Source organism: Salmo salar, chromosome 26 (assembly GCF_965601325.2).
Source record: "Salmo salar chromosome 26, fSalSal1, whole genome shotgun sequence".
In the NCBI taxonomy this organism is placed as follows: Eukaryota; Metazoa; Chordata; class Actinopteri; order Salmoniformes; family Salmonidae; genus Salmo; species Salmo salar.
The window spans coordinates 28,250,137-28,270,230 of NC_138316.1; the positions used below are offsets into that span (position 1 = coordinate 28,250,137).

The 20,094-nt window shown below is 41.8% G+C and overlaps 1 protein-coding gene and 1 pseudogene across 2 annotated transcripts in view; both read right to left on the minus strand.

Annotated features, from left to right (window-relative positions):
• LOC106587570 (Wilms tumor protein 1-interacting protein homolog) overlaps nt 1-14,785 on the minus strand; it is a 35,648-nt gene extending 20,863 nt beyond the window's left edge. The window contains exon 1 of the mRNA XM_014176087.3: nt 12,767-14,785. Coding sequence (XP_014031562.3) covers nt 12,767-14,282 — 1,516 coding nt within the window. The 5' untranslated portion in view covers nt 14,283-14,785. The remainder of the gene's footprint in view (nt 1-12,766) is intronic.
• Nucleotides 14,786-15,321: 536 nt separating this feature from the next.
• Nucleotides 15,322-19,717, minus strand: LOC106587525 (short-chain dehydrogenase/reductase family 42E member 1 pseudogene; annotated as a pseudogene). The gene is made up of 2 exons (XR_014382837.1): nt 19,468-19,717; nt 15,322-19,077 (listed from the first exon to the last, which is right to left on the minus strand). The product of XR_014382837.1 is annotated as a short-chain dehydrogenase/reductase family 42E member 1 pseudogene (transcript).
• Between the last annotated feature and the right edge of the window lie 377 nt (nt 19,718-20,094).

The window sequence follows — 20,094 nt, forward strand, 5'->3', positions numbered from 1 at the left end:
TGTAGCCTTTGTTTTGTCATGTTTAAAAATGAACTTGGCAAGCTTTTGCCAGTTTATGTACCGTCAGAGAGAGCTGGCCAAAAGTTGAATTACATTTGCTATTATTTTTTCCTCAATCACACTAGACCTCAATCAAACGATGAAACCATCGGCCAAGCAATTGAAGATTGATATTCTGATGTTTTTTCAGTGCAATGTGAGTTGTATTAGTCAGTTGTCAATGTAACGTTATCTGTCAGTTTCTCAAGCTAATTCTCGATTTTTCACACTGACACAGTAATAAACAGCTCTAAAGTTACAAGCTTCACTGTCATGGTGCACAGTAGAGGTCTGCGTGGGACTGGTTTTTATAATCCCGCTCCTGCCCGCACCCGCTGGCTTTCTGTCCGACTCCAACCCGCTACAGCAAGAACTGGTCCCAAACCCAACCGCAGTCCCGCAATGTTATTTTAGGCGTATGTGACACAGCTCACTTGCCAGGCATGGTCCCAGCAATTTTGCGCCCTATAGGCTATATCAGACTGAGAAATATGGGTGATAAATATGTAGGCCTTTTCTAGGCAATGTAGTAAACTATAGCCTAATCATAGACCTATTTAGGAAGTACATTTCCTTGGAAAGATAACTGCTCCGTGCTTCTCCGCCCATGTACACATAGGCTATAGCCTACTCTATTTAATTGAGACCACACAGGCACCTGATCTCACTGGTATGGCTACTGAACTGGAAGCAGCAAGAATGATGACAGTCACACTTGCTAAGTTTTGCAGTCCTATTGGATATAGCCTACCTTTTAGGAGGACGATTTGCAGGCAGAGACCAATAAATGAGTAATCCTTTTCAATGATGATTACATTTTGTGATTATCAATATTTATTTACATATTTAAGTTTTAAGGACCGTATCAAAATAATCTGTGGGACAACAAAAATATTTTAATCGTCTGTCTGAACACCTGCTCCCGCCTGTGAATGACACAAAGTTTCATCTTGAATTGGTGGGTAGACCTACAGTAGCTACAGGACAGCAGCTTAAAGCTACAGTCTGGGATCTGAGAATAAGGGTCATTTCAATTATTGAACCATTTATTCATTATATTATCCAAGAATAGAATCAATGTACACCAAGGTAATTCTTTCTCATGCCTCATTTTAGGAGGATTAGATGGTGACAGGGGTCTCAGCAGGGTCAGGCAGACAGGGAAGATCAGTCTGGGACAGAGGTGAGGTGAATTTTTGCAGATACAACACTTTATTCTCTCTGTCCAGCAAACACTGGACAAGCCAGATGCTATTTTAAGGCAGTCTGACAAACCTCCAAAGTTGATTTCCAAACTGTATCAAGGGTTAATAGAGGCTTTTCCCGATGACTCAAAACATGTAAAACAAAAATGTGAGGAAGACCTGGGAGATGCTATTGATGATGATGAATGGATACAGATATGTTAGAATGCCCAGTCATGTTCATATAGAGTACTAGTCCAAAGTTTGGACACACCTACTCATTCAAGGGTTTTTCTTTATTTTTACTATTTTCTTCATTGTAGAATAATAGTGAAGACATCAACACTATAAAATAACACATATGGAATCATGTAGTAACCAAAAAAGTGTTCAACAAATCTAAATATATTTATATTTTCGATTCTTAGTAGTAGTTGTCTGGTGTGTCCAAACTTTTGACTGGTATATTTTTCTAAGGGATGTCCCCCCCACTTCTAAAACCAAAGATGCACCCCTGTGTTTTATGATATATAAATGTGAAGTGCACATTTGGACTCACGTTTGCTTGGCTTGCTTGTATGACATCAAAGCGGTATTTATTATAATCCTCAACATTTCATCTTCCAAAAGAAATACAGTCCTCGTAATATACAGCATTTCCCTCACTTACACGGAACCCAAACTGGCTGCGCGTGTGCTCCATCGTGTGCTATCGTGCATACATTTATTTTGTCCCCATACACCAAACGTGATCACGACACGCAGGTTTAAATATCAAAACAAACTCTGAACCAATGACATTAATTTGGGGACAGGTCGAAAAGCATTAAACATGTATGGCAATTTAGCTAGTTAGCTTGCACTTGCTAGCTAATTTGTCCTATTTAGCTAGCTTGCTTTTGCTAGCTAATTTGCCCTGGGATATAAACATTGAGTTGTTATTTTACCTGAAATGCACAAGGTCCTCTACTCCGACAATTAATCCACACATAAAACGGTCAACTGAATCGTTTCTAGCGCTCTCTCCTCCGAGGCTTTTTCTTCTTTGAACTTATATGGTGATTGGCATCTACACTTTCATAGTATTACCACGACAACTGGAAAAACAGTTAGTCTTTCAATCACCCACGTGGGTATAACCAATGAGGAGATGGCACGTGGGTACCTGCTTCTATAAACTAATGAGGAGATGGGAGAGGCAGGACTTGCAGCGTGATCTGCATCAGAAATAGGAATGACTTCTCTTTTAGCCCTTGGCAACGCAGACGCTCATTGGCGCGCGCGAGCAGTGTGGGTGTAATAATTGAATAACATATATTCCTAAATTTATTTTGCAATTGTAGTCAGGGTATTAGACATCAAAACATTTGCAAAAGTTGCCCAATTAGCGGGAGGGATGGGGGCAACTTCTTGTCACATGAGGTGCTCAAGTTCAGAATGGTTGTCAGTCAAAACCCATACAGAGCCTAATGGAAGAGACCCTGAGCTCTGACGTCAAGTATAGCATATTACAGTACAGCCACTGCGTTCCAATTTAGGTGCTTATAAGTGTCCAAGTCTGCCATTTTCAACCCGTATACGGGTACGAGTCTAAAGGGCTACCTGTGTTGGGGTCAATTCTGTATTGAGTTGCGAATTGCTTTTTAATTCCAATTCAATTCTTGAATTTGAATTAGCCACACCCCAATTAAATGAGACTTTCATGTTTCACTTCTCTGTTGAATTGCTTTGAATTCAATTCTACTTCCTTCAATTCAAATTCTATTCAAATTCTGCTTCCTGTGGGGTGTGGCCAATTCAAATTAAATTCAAATTCATTGTTTGAATTTAATTAAATTCTCCAAATTCTGAACTGACCCCATGCCTGCTTTTTACATCTATGACATCAGAGTGCGAATTATACATTCTTGGGAGCCTCGTGCATGCAAAATCTTTTTTTTTAATGGGCCTAATAGTAAAGACAAAAATGCATTACATTTTAATGGGGCATGAACACACCCAGTAATGATGCTGAAATATGATTCTCAAACAAATCACTTCAAAAAGTAGGCTAACTGCGGCTGAGTACGTTCGTCCACTCTAAAATAATTCCAGCATCCAAACAGTGCACTGTGCACACGTCATTTCATGAAAGGAAAGAGACATCTGTTAAAAACACCATAATGACATTCAGCGATTGTCATTAGGCCTACTACAGTGGTGTGTGTATTCATGGATGCCAATGGAAGCCATACTTCCCCAAAAATGTGAACAATAAAAAAAGAAAAAGCATATGAAATAATGCTTCAATAAGGTTTCATAATTGTTCAATTCGCAAGTGGTTGAATCTATCTCACCGGAGAAAGCATCCGAGTGATCGAAACTGCGGCCCTCTGTCTCAGTATATGTATCACATGTATCTGATGCTGTCTGGCCAAAAAGAGTAAGACAGGCGCTGTTTCGCTCACTTGGATGCTTTCTCCGGTGAGATTGATGCGTCTTGCCGTTGGCGCGCATCTCGTCAAATTATAAATATTTAATGACCCTCCCAAAGGTGAACTTTTGTTGCCTTTAGAGGAGCTCATGTCTCATTCATCCTCCGTAATTCGTACTCTGTATGATTTTTTTTTAAATCAAGGACTACGGTACCCCAAGGCTATCCAAAGGATAGGCCCACATGTTTTCCTGTCAACAAGTCATTCAGCTGGACCAAAGTCAAATATTGGTATTTCCTATTCCAACTTAAACTCATGACACTGTTCCTGCACTCAGAAAATATAAGAGGAAAAATTAGGGCTATTCTCTCTGATAAGGTTAAAGAGCCAAACTATGAATCATCTTAATCACAACAGCTTGGCCAAAATAAATATCTAGAATAGCCATTGGCAAGAAAATAAAATATTACTGTCCAGATTTGGTAGATCCCATATTACCTCTATATTCCCTTTAACGAGACACCCAAAAGACTGGAAAGTGTAGTTATGTAACCACCTAAAAGTGAACATGAAAAAGATGCCAGTGGGGTCGAAATGTTGTCTGTTTTGTGCGTCTCAATAAACTACTGTGGGAGTTGAAGACTTTTTTATTTGTATCTGTCCAGCACCTGAACTAGTTAGATGTACTAAAAGTGAACAAGATATCAGATTGGATTGGAGTGTTCCATGGTGTTTCTGAAGACTCCGGATCTTGAACTGCAAGCACTCTGACAATGTCAACGTGCGCACAGTATTCTGGATAATAGCTCATATCCTGGTTATGGTCTTATTTTTCTTATATTTATTAATCTCTTGTTTGTTCTTCTTTAGTTCTTTTATTTTTTTATTGGGGTTATTTGTATATCAGTATTGTACTGTTTACTGCACTGCTGGAGCTAGGAACACAAGCATTTCGCTGCACCTGCTTCAACATCTGCTCATCTGTGTACGCAACAAATAAACTTTGATTTGATTTATTCAGGATAAGCTTTACATGCACCGTTGATTTACTACCCATGAGTGTCTCTGTATCCATAAATAAACAGAATATTGCTAACTTACCCAAGAAAGGTGAAAATATTTTTTGAAATGGGGAGCGGTAAAAAAGGTTTGTACACCTAATTTAGACATTTTTCTGCTTATAATTTCCGACAATAGGAAGGCTATTTGTTTGTCAACTTTGTTAGTCTATAATTATATACACACAGCTTCTCTTCTGTCATTGCTTGTTGCTCTAGAACACTAAATAAAGCCTTGCTCACCAGAATGTCATTCATCGATAGAATGAAAGCATTATCAATAATGTAGTTGACATCGGTAGCGTTCTCTTTCATTTCTGCTTCTCTCACGGAGCGAAGACATTTAGGGACTGGGGAGATTTTCCGTTCAAAATTGACATCAGTATGTTGACCGGTTAGGGCTAGGGTCCTTTTTTCTAGATTTTCGGATTCCTATCTTGGCATGTTGAACGAGTTGATTACTCAAATCGATGGCGCCAACTAAACAGACCTTTTGGGATATAAAGAAGGATTTTATCTAACAAAACGACACTACATGTTATAGCTGGGAGCCTTTGGATGACAAATCAGAGGAAGATTTTCAAAAAGTAAGGGAATTTATAATCGCTATTTATTAATTTATGAAACCTGTGCCAGTGGAAAAATATTTTGATGTGGGGCGCCGTCCTCAAACAATCGCATGGCATGCTTTCGCTGTAAAGCCTACTGTAAATCGGACAGTGCAGTTAGATTAACAAGAATTTAAGCTTTCAACTGATATAAGACACTTGTATGTAGATAAATGTTTAATATCCACAATTTTTATGATAATTTATTTGAATTGCGCGCCCTCCAGTTTTGGGATGCTAGCGGGACGCCTAGCCCAAAGAGGTTTTTTAAGGAAATGAAAATCTGTGAAAACAATCCAACATGTTTCTGACAGTAATTCAGTTTGCCTTGGAAGCATATTTTATATGACTGAAAGTGAAATACGGTCAGCTTTTATGTCGCAGGAAAAAAATGCACGTTTAGGCTGCACAACAGGTCCCAAAGCGTGCATTCGCATTTTCTCAAGATGGAAGAAAGAAATCATATTTCTCCACTCCTGTTCCCAAGACAAAATGAACATTTGGTCTATCATTTTACTGCAAGAAACAATTCATTCTGCATGAGTTAATGTTATAATAGGCTACATGTGAGGCCTACAGTCAGTGTCCAGACTTCAGTTACTATTCCAACTATTACTTTTCCCATCTGAACTTCAAAGCTGATACTATGTGAAACTGAGTCTGCGCAGACCATTTAAACAACAGTAAATCGGAAAAGATGTTTACATGCCACAGTATCCCGTCTAAGATCAGCATATCCCAGTCATCTTATCTGGGTTTCTTAAAACCAGGATAGGAGCTTATTTGGGTTATTGTAAACGGATATGATGTTTATATGCGTCAACTCAAAAACAGGGATATTGGTGTGCATGTAGGGCTGCAGGTAGCCTAGCGGTTAGAGCATTGGGCTAGTAGCCTTCAGCAAGGATCTTAACCGTACTACTATGTGTATGTGACAATAAACATATATAGCCTATTTATGTGTAAATATGGTCATTGACTATAATCTGCCTTGCCTCAGCTGACAGCAGTTAGACTCTCTTGATTACGCCAAGGCTGCTGGCCGATCTGTACTACCTCCAAACTCCAAGCCCAGCATACTACTCTAGTCTGGTCTGGTCTGCCAATGTCCCTGTATCTCACTGCTAATGGTCTTTTAATACTCCCCCACTGTTCCAGAACTTCCAGGAATATTTCTGAACATGTTTTAGTTTTTTCCCATAATTGGGGCATTGGCATCGAACAATTCCATGAACAGTGTGGACAACCGTTGGCTGCCATACAATTTAAACACATGGATCTGCACTGATAATGGCAGGTCCTGAAAATGTAACGGCACCTCTATTATACCATCTGTACCACACTTGCACCTCTTCTGCTCTGCTTTGAAAAGATGGCTGTTCCTAGGAGATACAGGCTGGAGAAATGTGAAGCTAGCAGTGACAAGTCTTCACAAGGCAAAGGCTATCTGTGGTCTCTGATCTTGGAGTGTCTGAACTTTGAGTGCAAGGAGCAAGTGCTCCCAGGGAGTAGAGCTGAAATGTGTTATAGTGAGGTGGGGAAGGTAGGGGGGAGACTGCACTCCAGGGTGGTTGATTTTTGGAGGGAGTGTGGACTCCCACCACTTGACGATATCTCTGCTAAGCAGGTCATTATCACAACCCCCCCCCCCCCCCCCACACAGTTTATTGTGCATTCTCCAGACGAAGGTCTCCTCCAGCTATCTCAGTCCCATTCCGCTGCATTCCAGACTCATGCACTTGCCTGAAGCCTCCTCTGTCTACTACGGTATCTGACTATGAGACAGATAGCGGTGCTGAGATGTTTGCAGGGGAATATGCTGACAATGAGGTAGGATAGAGCAACATTCTTAGAGGCTTTGTTGAACTGATATCTTCTGAATACTCATAGGAGCAACTTGTCCTCTTTCTCTGCCTTTGTTTATTTTCCACTATACTTTATTTCCACTGTAGTTTAAGGCTTTGCTTATTTCCACTGTACTTCTATAGTACAGTCCTGCTGGAGCTTCAGTCAGAATTGTAAACAAAACAATGGACCATGTCCATGTGCACACCGCCAGGTACATGTCCACTTTATCTCCCAAGGTGGAAGCCATGCCCTGAGGAAGGAAAGCTTGACAGGAAAAACTGAACAGAATAGGGAACTTGCTACAAGCTAAGGAAAAGTTCATGGCATTTTGAGCCAAGTTGACTTGAGATGATTTCCCATATATGTTGCTGTAAAGCGTGAAAGGCCCTCTCAAACGGATGTGGACAGTGTTTTACATGACTGAAGGGACTAGGGAGAGGGTTAGAGAGGGAGATGGACTGAGCACGAAAAGTCACATTTGTTCTTAATTTAAATCATTATGTCCAGTGTGATCTGGACAGAACAACACCACTGGACACATGTGGAGAAGAAAGAACATTGCCCTTCATCGTCAGTAGCACACTCAGTGATGCTGCCCAGAACTCAGAGAGTTCCACACCTTTGGGGACCAGGGGTGTAGTGCTGCCGGAGCGTGAAGGAGTGGCGCTCCCTCACTTTTATCAATTTGAGAATAAACGCAGCTGGTAAAACTATTTCTGGAAAATTAATTCTGATAAATTTGAAATAAATTATATTTAATTACCACTAAAATTCTATGAAAAACGATAGAATGACAAACCAAATAAATATGTATAGCAGCCTAGAGGTAGGTAAATGGTGGTTTGTTCCTTTTCTTCTCTCTGGTGGTGAGAATGATGAACTATAAGCTGTGTGTGTGCACTGTGGAAGCCCGTCAGAGGATGGACCAAAATGGCCAATGAAAACGTTGAAAAACAACATTTCCCTGTGTGTGTCTGCCTTGATGTTCATAAAACTCCACGGACCCCCTCTGTGCAGTGGAACCCAGAACGAAATGTGACCACTTGGTTAGAGCAACATTGTTCTGCCGAGGACACCCAAACCAGAGTGGCCACCGCAAAGCCTGAGAGCATGACCTTCTCTGGAAGTTGCTGTAGCCCTGCTTGGGATATTTAGCCTACATTGGCTATTAGTTGAGACGCAGGGCCTGTTGTAGCTTGGTATGTTAGGATGGGCAATTGGAACTGTGAATTGGGCCAAGTTGGAGGTAATGATGCATGAATACATCACACTAAAAGCTTGATTTTATGGTGGTTTAAAAAAAAACATTTCCTGCAATTCTACATGGTAATGATTTATGTTCACTACTTGGTCAATTGATTTGATAATATGTTCAATCTATGCAAATAAATTACATGAATTGATAGTTCACCTCTGTTTTCTTTTATTCTGTAATAGGGTATATTGTATTGTGCTCAAGCAAATCAAATCAAAGTTTATTTATAATAGAGCATGTAAGCTACATAATACAATGAAATACTCGCAATAAAGCTCTCCTCGCAAGCAGTGCAATGATATTAAGCTAAGTACTTGTTTTACATTAGGCTATAACCAAATAGCTATACCACGTAGTTGTTTGTTCCTGAACTGGCCAAATGGCAGAGCTATCCTTCAGCACCACAAGTTGGTTCAACTACTTTAAGATCATTGTGCGCTCCTGGCGTTGTCCTTTCAACACTACGAAGAGCACTCCAATTGCTTAAAATGAAATCTCATCAAGATCTGTTGCTTACACCGAATAGTCATCACTTATTACTATTATTACAAATAGAAGACTATCACTTCACACAACGATACTCGTTTAGTAAAGTTAGAACAAAGCTGAATCAATGTCTAGCAAGATCACATAACAAAACCAAATATAATAGCATAGTAGGCCTATAACGATACTGTTACACCAAAAACACCTCATTTCTAATGACATTTTAGGATGGTTAGCTGAAACTGAATAGTAAAAAAAAATCCACATGCGCCAACTCAACAGCGCGCGCCACTAGGCACGCATTGATTGAAACAAAATACAAGGTTAATAGTTTGTTATCACAATCTACTCTAATTGGCTCATAAAACAGTAGGCTAATAGTTTGTTATCACAATCTACTCTAATTGGCTCATAAAACAGTAGGCTAATAGTTTGTTATCACAATCTACTCTAATTGGCTCATAAAACAGTAGGCTAATAGTTTGTTATCACAATCTACTCTAATTGGCTCATAAAACAGTAGGCTAATAGTTTTTTAACACAATCTACTCTAATTGGCTCATAAGACAGTAGGCTAATAGTTTATCACGATCTTCTCTAATTGGCTCATAAAACAGTTGGCTAATAGTTTAACACAATCTACTCTAATTGGCTCATAAAACAGTTGGCTAATAGTTTGTTATCACAATCTACTCTAATTGGCTCATAAAACAGTAGGCTAATTCAAGAAGCTCTAATTGCATATTCCCATTAAACTGATTGAGATCAAACAAATGATTGGCATGGAGATGCAGTTTGGATGTTTCAGCTGTAAAATGTGAAGAATAATAATTCACGATGGACAGAGATGATGGCCTATTTGAAATGAGGTAGCCTATGTCTAACTTTGTGTTTGAGGGTATTAAAAATAGAACATTTTCTTTGGACAATATGGTTAGACAAAGGCAGATGTTGCAATTGGAGAATGCATTTTATGCATATTCTATAATGATAGGCCATTAAATTGGCTACATCTGTCGGTACAAACTTTGATTGAGTAAATAATGTCATTTACATCATTTTTTTGTGCACCCTCACCTAAAAAATAGCAGTACACCACTGTTGGGGACATATGAAATAGACTATTAGGCTACATAAGCAAGAATGGAAATAATAAGAAATAGTAACATTCAATTTGTTTGTGTACTTGAAATCATTATGTTGATGTACAGCTGCCTGCAATGTTTGTCCAAAACCTAGATGTTTGAGAAATGGCATAAAACTGGAAATGAGGCAGAAACTCTGTCTGAAATCTCTCACAATATTTAAGTGATTATGCTGTGTTCTGTTGTTGTTCAGGCAGGCCAGGGACAGTGTGTTCTCTCTATTCATGGTCTATTGTAGGAAGGGTAATGGCAGCACTCTAAACACTTCCCATATTCATGATAGGGAGCTAAAATACTCACACTTCACTAATGAGAGTGAATTTGTGATTAAGCTAATGCATCATGAACATGTATCATTAATGTGAGCTATGTTCACATATCAACTAACACAAGAGTTACCAATGACCCTAAAACATTTGGCTGCCTTGTGTTTTGTGTATTCATAAGTGTTTTTGTCAAAAGAGCAACTGTATCTGCTCCATTTAGCTCTAAGCCATACATTGTAGCTCAGACTGGCCTCCAGAGCGGCTGCAGTGAGAGTTGAGAGTTGGGGTGACTGACACCACCACCAACACAATAAAAGTTGACCAAACCCTTTCTGAGTCAACCATGTAACATTACTATACCGTCATTATTATTCTGAGCAGGTGATCAGACTTGACCCCCGACAGCCATGTCTGGCCCGCGAGCCAAGATCGTGTGCCAAGTGTCTGGTGCTGCCCGACTCCCCACTGGCTGGTTAATGAAGGGCTTCGCGGGGGGGGGGGGTCTGGGCGGGGGCGAGCCGGGGGCGGGGCGGCTCTGCTCTGGAGGCCTCAATGCTGGTCTGTCCCGGGCCAGCTGTTGATTCACAGCTCCTTCGCCACCACAACAAACAGAGGCCACACAGGGGCCTGCAGTGAGGCAGAGCACAGAGCAGAGCAACGCAGTGTGACAGCACAGACCTCAAAGCCCGGGCGATCAATTTCTCCACTGTCGCCACGGAAACAGAGCCGTGTGTGTGTGTGTGTGTGTGTGTGTGTGTGTGTGTGTGTGTGTGTGTGTGTGTGTGTGTGTGTGTGTGTGTGTGTGTGTGTGTGTGTGTCTCTCTCTCTCGGCCCAGCGTACTGTGAGGGGCTTCTGTCTGCTACATTCTACAGCTCTCACCTGCTCCTCTGTGACAAATGAACAGCCGTCTCAGCGTCACTCTGAGCCAGCCAGCGCACTGGAGGAAAACAAAATCAAACCACTGTTCTGTTCTCAGACCGGAGCCATTTGTTCATCAGCACATTCAAAAGGTGGATAGATTCTCCCTTCTTTCCTGTGGGAGGAGAGAGTTTACCCCTTCAAAAACAATGATTTCAAGTCTCAGGGAGGGAATATGTTGCAAAAAAGTTACAGCTCAGAGCACTCATGGAGAAAAAATGCTAAAAAATATATATATCTTGAGGAAAGCACAGCGAGAAACGGCAGAGAGAAGTCTTCCAGAGAATGCCCGCTTCATTGGCCGTATGGCTGGGCGTTTTCACCAAGCAGCAAGACCACTGAATCACTGAAGGGTATCTACTCCGCTCCCTGGGACAGAACAGAAGGTCCCATTCAGCCCCATTCAGCGCTGTGTAAACGTTAGCTCTGCCAAAACAGAAATGTGTATTTTCCTGCAAAAGCCACTCTTATCTGCCACAGAGGGAGTCGTTGTTGGCATTATAGAATACACATGTTAGTTGTTAAGGTTGCAACCAGCCACTAGCTGAGATGACAACAAAGCTCAGTGAAGCTAGGCTGAAGTCGTGTTCAACGCCCCCTTTTAACTACAGCATGACGATTAACAGACAAACTGTACAAGCTCCACAACTACACTGGAATTGTAAACAATGGAATTACTTAGCACTACAAAATAGCTGCTTTGTAGTAACATGGGTAACAACAATTAATAACACCTGACTTGTTACACATAAGAAAATCCCTCAGTTATGTCAATATGTAATGTAGTTAGGCTGTTATTACTATGTTCTTACACTATTGTTATTACACTTGCAGTGCAAGGTATGGAGATGGAGATCAGGACTGTGATTTTATAATGAAAAGGATCCCCAGTAGCTCTCTGGACAACATTCCCCCAACCCCCACCTCACCTCACAAAACACCCAAGGACTTGAGGCAAAGGGCTACCTCAGGCGTGACCAGCCAGTTCTGATTGATCAGTGGCAGGGCTGCTGTGGCCAGGCCACAACACTGTTTGACCAATCAGTGGTCAGCGGGCTCCATGGACAAAATGGGCCTGATCACTCAGTTAATGCTCCAGTTAGCCTAACGCCGCCTCAGCCTCCCACTATAATGAGGTTAGTGACCCAGCTGAAGATGAAGTCACCCAGTGAAGCCCATCAATTGACTTATCTTCCACACATGTATGGACCACAGGGCACCAGAGTTGAAGTTCATAACCATGAGGGTTATTATCAGACCACCAAACACATGGAACGTGGAGGATGTAGTCTGGCCCTTTTACATTTTTACCTGACTAATTCATTTGACTTTGTGTAAGAAAAGCTTCATTCTGACCTCTTATTGAGACATGTTTAGGGAGCTGTCATAAGTTTACAAGTAGTCTAAAAAAAGATATGCCAAGATCAATCAAAATATTGTTTCATTTCATTTTGTTTTTCTACTTTAAAGCTTTATTCTCACTTCATTGCACTCTCATAGTGTTCCTTATAATCAACAGTGTTCATAGGAGGAGTTACACTTACCAAAGTATTCTTTTTTCATGTGCATTTCTAACTCCTTCTCCAGCTCCAAGGTGAGTGCTTCCAGACTCCTTTCTGCTTGGCTTGGGCCACTTTCCCGGCACGGGGTCACCTGGTAAGGTAGTTTAAACCTCTGCCCTGAGGCTGGTGTTTTCGTATGGAGCCCATAAGAAGATGATGGTGATCCAGCGGTCACCTCTGTATTCATCCCTGCCTGGGTTGACTGTTGTGGTGCATGCTGTGGCAGGGCCTCTGGCATCCCAGAGAGCGCTTGGAGATGGATACGACTATGAACACCGTTGGTATCGCCACAATCTTGTGTTAGTATGTCCTCCTGCAAACCAGTCCCCAGGATTGAGGACCTGGGTGAAGGTAGTTGGAGATCTGGGTAGGTGCTCATAGATCCCCTGGAGCTCCGGGAACTTCTGGAACTGTGACTGGAGATACTGGACCGGGGACTAACGACACTGTTAGCTATTGTCCCGGGTCTTGCGCACCCGTCCTGGCTGCAGATGCTTGACCGGGGACTGGCCACCGGCATGCCATGCAAAACTGCACCCTCCAGATCATGGTTCCCCACAGGCATGTAACGCGAATCTGAATAGCTAGAACGTGGACTGGTGGTACAAGAATACTGGCTCGCTGTGCTGGACCTGGGGCTGATGTGCCTTTGGTCGTAGCCCATACTGATGCCGCTGGTGCGGTTACTGCTGGGCTTACTGCAGCAGTCATAGCTGTTCAGACTGGCCCTTGGGCTGGAATGTTTACTTGTGTCGCTGGCTGTACTTGCATAGCTAGACCGGGGGCTGAGGGCACTGCTCCCTTCACAGTGTACCAGACTGGACCTGGGACTAGTGTACTTGTCTTGACCGGGTACCACCAAACTCGTGCGCGGGCTACTGATGCTCGACCTCGGGCTTGCATGTTTACTTTGCTCCTGGGAGGAGAGGGAGGATGCGAAACTGGACCGCGGGCTGGTAGCATTGTATCTGCCGTCGTGGCTGGTGGTAACACAGATACTGTTGCATCTGTTGCCAGGTGAGGGTACTGGCTTGTTCAAAACCACTCCATCGTACGCGCTACCAGTGCTGTACCTATGCCCCTGCACCTCCAATGAGTACCTCCTGTGCCGCTCGGACGCGCCGCTATAACACGGCAAAGCAATTTCGGATTTGGTGCAATAGCTATCTTCATTAGGATAAACTATGTCTCTTTGAGGGGTGCAATAATCCACAGGAACGGCTCTGTTGCCATTCACGGGGCGCACGGGAGCCGCAGTGTACACTTTATTCCCAGACATGTAATTCTCAACGCTGTGTATCTGTTGGTGAGGCGCAGAGCTGCCATTCATTGTCTTACTTTTCTGCTCGGGTATCGTTGGAGACGAAAAATCCAAATCGGGGTTGATAACCATGTCCCTCCTTGAACTGTACATTCCATCCTTGTATGCTTCATATAAGGAAAGGTCCTCCATTAATTTACTCGCCCGGAGTCCCAAATCTTCCTCATAGTGATCCATGGTTTGCTCCCGAGGCGACGAACGAAATTCAGAGAAAAAGCGCACTAGTCCACAAACCGACTACCGAGTGAGATAGAAGTAATTGCATTTCACTTGGAAATCATAACAAAACGCAGGCTCAATCCAGGCATCGTCGCCTGTTTGCTGAACGGCCAGTGTGCTTGGAAATCTCGGAGCAGTGCATGATCTTTTTCTTCGAAAACATAAACCCTTACAACAAAGTTTCAACGTCAGGTTACGTTTGTCAACTTCAGTTTTTGTTAAGTTGAAAGGTCTTTACAGTCAATGGCGCGCTGCGCGGAGGAATTTTCCCTTGTCAGTTTTTATCCAGTTTTCCAAAAGAGTCTCAAATGTAAATTTGAGGTAGAGAAAATATTGCAATACACCCCTAACAGGCACATCTTACATTTTAAAATACACAGAGTGCGCCAAAACACGTTTTAAACACAATTTAGCGCAAGGGACTCGTTTGTGGAGAAGGAATGCGAGGAAGTGGACGGGGTGCACTCCGCCTCTCTGGAATGTGGTTAATGCTGGAGCGAAACAATGATTGCGACCAACTCAGCAAGGGGGTGCCTGAGTTTGAAAAAGAGTTGTCCCTAGAGAGTATGGCTGTATTCATCTCAGCCTTAAAAAACTGCACAAAGGACCAGTCTCACCTGGCCCAATTTCATTTGCCCTTTTCGGTTTCGGGACAGAAACAGCTTCACTGAATTTAGAATAGATTGTTTCTAGAGCATGCTGAACACAATGTATTACAGTTTAGATGCCGAATGCAGGGAAGGCTTCTCTTCTGTCTATCAACAAAGGGCCTTTCACACCAAGATTATGCAGCTCTCATTTGTCGCATGACTCGCATCTATGATTTTAATTCTTGACAGCAAAATATTGCATTGTCTCAAAAACATTGATGTTTTATAAGATACAAAAAAAGTGTATATAATGTGTGATGATTAAGCTAAGACTTGTCCCCAATTTATAATGAAGTTAGCCAATTACTTTGTGCAACTCATTAGAAATATAAATCACAGGCTGGTCAGTCATGTACTTTTATTCAATAATATTATGAGAACATTACCTAACTAAAATAAATACAAATATCCCTTATAGGAAATGTTATTACAAATACCAACAAATGATTGATCCCCATTAGGATTTGGTCACAAAACAACCAGAAAGGTTAGGAATTCAGCAGCAGACCTGATAAAAGATATCTGTAACGCCCTGGCAATAGAGAGGGGTTTTTTGTTCTTTATTTTGGTTAGGCCAGGGTGTTACATTGGGTGGGCGTTCTATGTTCGTTTTCTAGGTTTTTTTGTATTTCTTTGTTTTGGGCTGTGTGTGGCTCCCAATCAGGCACAGCTGAAGTTCGTTGTTGCTGATTGGGAGTCACACATAAGGAGCATGTTTTTCCTTTGGGTTTTGTGGGTAATTGTTTCTGTTGAGTGTTTTGCACCTGACAGGACTGTTTGGCTGTCAGTTTTCTCGTTTTGTGTGGTGTTCTTTATTAAATTAAAATCATGATGAACACTAACTCCGCTGCACCTTGGTCTACTCTCTCTTCCGACAGCCGTTACAATATCACACATTGACTAAGAATCTGTCGGTCATCATGAAACATTTCAAAGTTATACAGTATAAAAATAAAAAAAATCTTATCTGTTAAACATTACAATACATTGTCCGTCATATTTCTTATTACCATCTTCAATTGAGGTGTAAAAACAAAACCAATGTAAATGTTGGGTCCCACTTTAAATGAAGTACAACTTATAAAGGGTTTTATATAGCATACATAAAGGCTTCTACATAAATGCGTCATAAATCTATAAGCGTATGTCATCAGGGCGGTTAGAGCTTTGAGCCAGTAACTAAAAGGTTTCTGGATCGAACCCCCAAGCTGACAAGGTAAAAATCTGTCTTTCTGCCCCTGAACAAAACAGTTAACCTATTGTTCTCTGGTAGGCCGTCATTGTCAATAAGAATTTGTTCTTAACGACCTGCCTAGTTAAATAAAGGTTCAATAGAAAAATACTGATTAAATGGTGTATAAACATAAGTGTGTTACATTTGGTAATTCACCCTACAGTGTGAATGATTGTCACCCTTTATGACATATGCTTATAGATGATTTTTGAAGCATTTATGTAGTGCTTATGAAGTCTTTATGTATGCTTTATAAAGCCTTTCTAAGTTGTACTTCATTTAAAGTGGGACCAAATTTTGTTTGTACCAACAGACATCTGCACCAAGATATGTCTCTTATACATAATCAAGTTTAGACAAACCTTATGTAAATACTGCATTTGGTTGGTGGACTATGGTCAGGTACTTCCATGGACAGGCACAAATTAAAACAAACATTCCATTCTGGCTTTAAAAACCCTGCCAAAAACAAAATGCATTGTGACCAACAATTGTCAATATAAGACAAAAGTTAGCTATAGTATATCTAACTAGCTATATCTATTGTTGGAATTTACACAAAACACATTCATGGACATTTATTAAGGGAATGTGGTCTTTCATTTGAACAGATCTAATTCTGGTTAATAATATTATTTTGTTTTATTACAAACTGCCAACATTGTAATTAATAAAAGAAGAACCAAACAATCCATCACCACTAGTATAGCACAAGTTTCAACATTTAAATGTGCCATTGAGATTTATCACTTTATTACTGCCTGCTGATTAACTGCCAACCACTGGGAGGGATGAGAGGGCCAGAGCTACTAGAGCTGCTAATAGAAGACCATCTAGTATCAGTCGCTGGAGAAGTGAACCCCTAGGTTTTCTTCCGTGACCTCTACTCTTGAACCACTGCACAACCTCCTCCAGGTTATACTCCTGGGGCTCATAACCCAGCTCGGCCTTGGCCGCCATGCTGAAGTAATGCGTCACGCCGGTCTTATACACCTCTGTGCGTGTGAGCAGAGGCTGGAAGTTAAATATCGGGCCGAAGAGATGGTGAATCATCTCAGTGAGGAATGCAACAAAGTAGATGAGAGAGAGGGGTAGACGTAGTTTGGGGAAAGAGTAACCCAAACCCTCCACCAGAGGTCTGAAGAACTCAAAGTTGTTGACAGGTCTTCCGTCTGAGATGAAGTATACCTGTCCAGCAGAGTGCTGGTGCTCTGACGTCAGAGCCTCTGCAGCCAGTTCTTGTGCAGACACCAGGATGTCTACTTGGACAAACTCCACTAAACCTCTCGGATCTCCATACACAAAACTGAATATCCCCTTCTCTATGTACCCAACAATCCTGGGCAGGTGCCTCTGCTCACCAGGCCCGTATATACCGGCTGGACGCAGAGCACAGGCCCTCAACACACCTGTCCCGTCCTTCAGCGCTGTACCACTGGCTTTCATCACGGCTATCTCAGCTACCGACTTGGTTCTGGAGTTGTGGTCAGGGTGGAGATGGAGAGGTAGGTAGGGGAGGCTTTCGTCACCACCCTCAATGTTTTGGCCTCCGAACACTACATTGAAGGTGCTGGTGTAGACGAGCCTGGAGACTCCAGCCTCTACACAGGCCCCGAGGACATGCTCTGTGCCCTGGACATTCACCTCTTCAATCAGCTTCCTGTTCAGCTGCTCCCTGCCAGACATGCCGTAGGAGGCGATGTGGAAAACACAGTCCATGCCAGTGACCACCTTCTCCACCTGAGCATTTTGACGAATATCTCCCTTTAGGAACACAATGCCCTCTGGAACCTCTAGGCTGGGCGGGCTCATATCAAACAGAATGACTTCAGCTTCCTTTTTATGTAGTGAGCAGGAAAGGCTGTAAGAAATGAACAATGTGTGATCCTGTTTTTTATTTTTATTTTATTTCACCTTTATTTAACCAGGTCGGCTAGTCGAGAACAAGTTCACATTTACAACTACGACTTGGCCAAGATAGAGCAAAGCAGTGCGACATAAACAACAGAGTTACACATGGAATAAACAAGCGTACAGTCAATAACACAATAGAAAAAAAGAAAGTCTCTATACAGTGTGTGCAAATGGTGTGAGGAGGTAAGGCAATAAATAGGCTATAGTAGCGAAGTAATTACAATTTAGCAAATTTACACTGGAGTGATAGATGTGCAGATGAAGATGTGCAAGTAGAAATACTGGTGTGCAAATGCTAATCTGGAACGTTGGGTATAGGGAAACCTTACACATGTAGTGAGGGATATTCTAGGAATGTTCAGTTCAACACTAAAAAACAATAATAGGAAAGTCATTAGCCTACTTATGAACAGTGCTTGACTTGGACTGAAATAGGTGCAGGTACTCATTTTGGGTGTCAATACTGTTTATATTTAGGTGCAGGAGCTCCACAAAACTTTTGAGCTAATATTCTATAAGAGGAACAGGAGCTTAAGCAGTAGAACATTTGAGGTGCCGGTACTCAGCTCCGGTGAGCTCCTGTCCAAGTTAAGCACTGCTTATGAAGCTACCATTAGTAAGTCACAACAATTTGTTGTAAGCAGGGATTCAATTGATGGGGTGATAAGGTTCTGCCACTTTAGTATGTAACACAGAATAAATAGACAACAGTGAATAACATCATTAGAATAACTGGTATGATAACTCCCCCTAGTGGGGTTTAGAACCACCGTTACAGAATTATTTTGCACACTCACTTGGTAATGTCAAGTTCTCTTCTGTATTGATAAGATGAAGACTATGTACAGGCAACAAATAATGTAAAATATGTATATTTTGATGGGTTTACCGGAAACCAAAGTGTCCACTGCCACCGGTAATCAAAAACGTGCATATTCGCGCCTTCTCCATTTCACTGAAAAGAAAACTTGAAGTTCAATATGCTTGAAATAACACCACACAGTACCTTCAGAGAGAGCATGATTTACAGTATTGAATTTGTAAAAGAGACACGTGCCGAAATGTATAACAACCAACAACCTGCAACCTCATCACGTCTACTGTAGCCATACATGTAAGATTGTGGCCTATTACTTGATAATGCTACGTTGACGTTTGGCTACATTAGGGTCATGAACGCAACATTTGATGCAAACTAGTTTAGCTACATAAGAGTACGACAATGACAGTTGTGTAAACCTGTACTGTATCAATAAGATCGCTGACATATTCTACTAGTCTACAGGTTGTTATCTAGGCTATTGAACAGCAAACACTTTAATTTCAATTGAAAACTGGCTTTTACCTTGGCGTTTTAACTTAGCAACCTTATCGTTTGTCCAGCATTAATGCTTTCATTAATTAATCGGTGTGACAGGCTGTTACTATTTTACAAACAACTTCCTTGGGCGGAGCTAGTGAAATTCTTGAAGGCAACTGCGAGCGGTTTCATGACTTGTCAGTGCATGGGCTACGCGAACTTCCTACTTTACACTTTTGACGTGGTAGGTAACTCCTCCTCTTTATTGACAGGGTAGAGAATGTTTTTTATTTTTTTATTTGACCTTTATTTAACTAGGCAAGTCAGTTAAGAACAAATTCTTTTTCACAATGACGTCCTAGCCCGGTCAAACTGTAACCTGGCGCCGCTGGGCAAATTGTGCACCGCCCTATGAGACTTCCAATCACGGCCAGATGTGATACAGCCTGGAATCAAACCAGGGTCTGTAGTGACGCCTCTAGAACTGAGATGCAGGGCCTTAGACTGCTTCGACACTCGGGAGCCCATATAGCAGGGATTTTATGTGTTGTCCCTGCCAGCACCAGGGACCTCATTCAGGATGTTGTCACAGGAACATCCCATTGTCACATCCCATTGTCACTCTTCAAAGGGGGAAACACTCTAGACCCAAACTGTTACAGACCTATATCT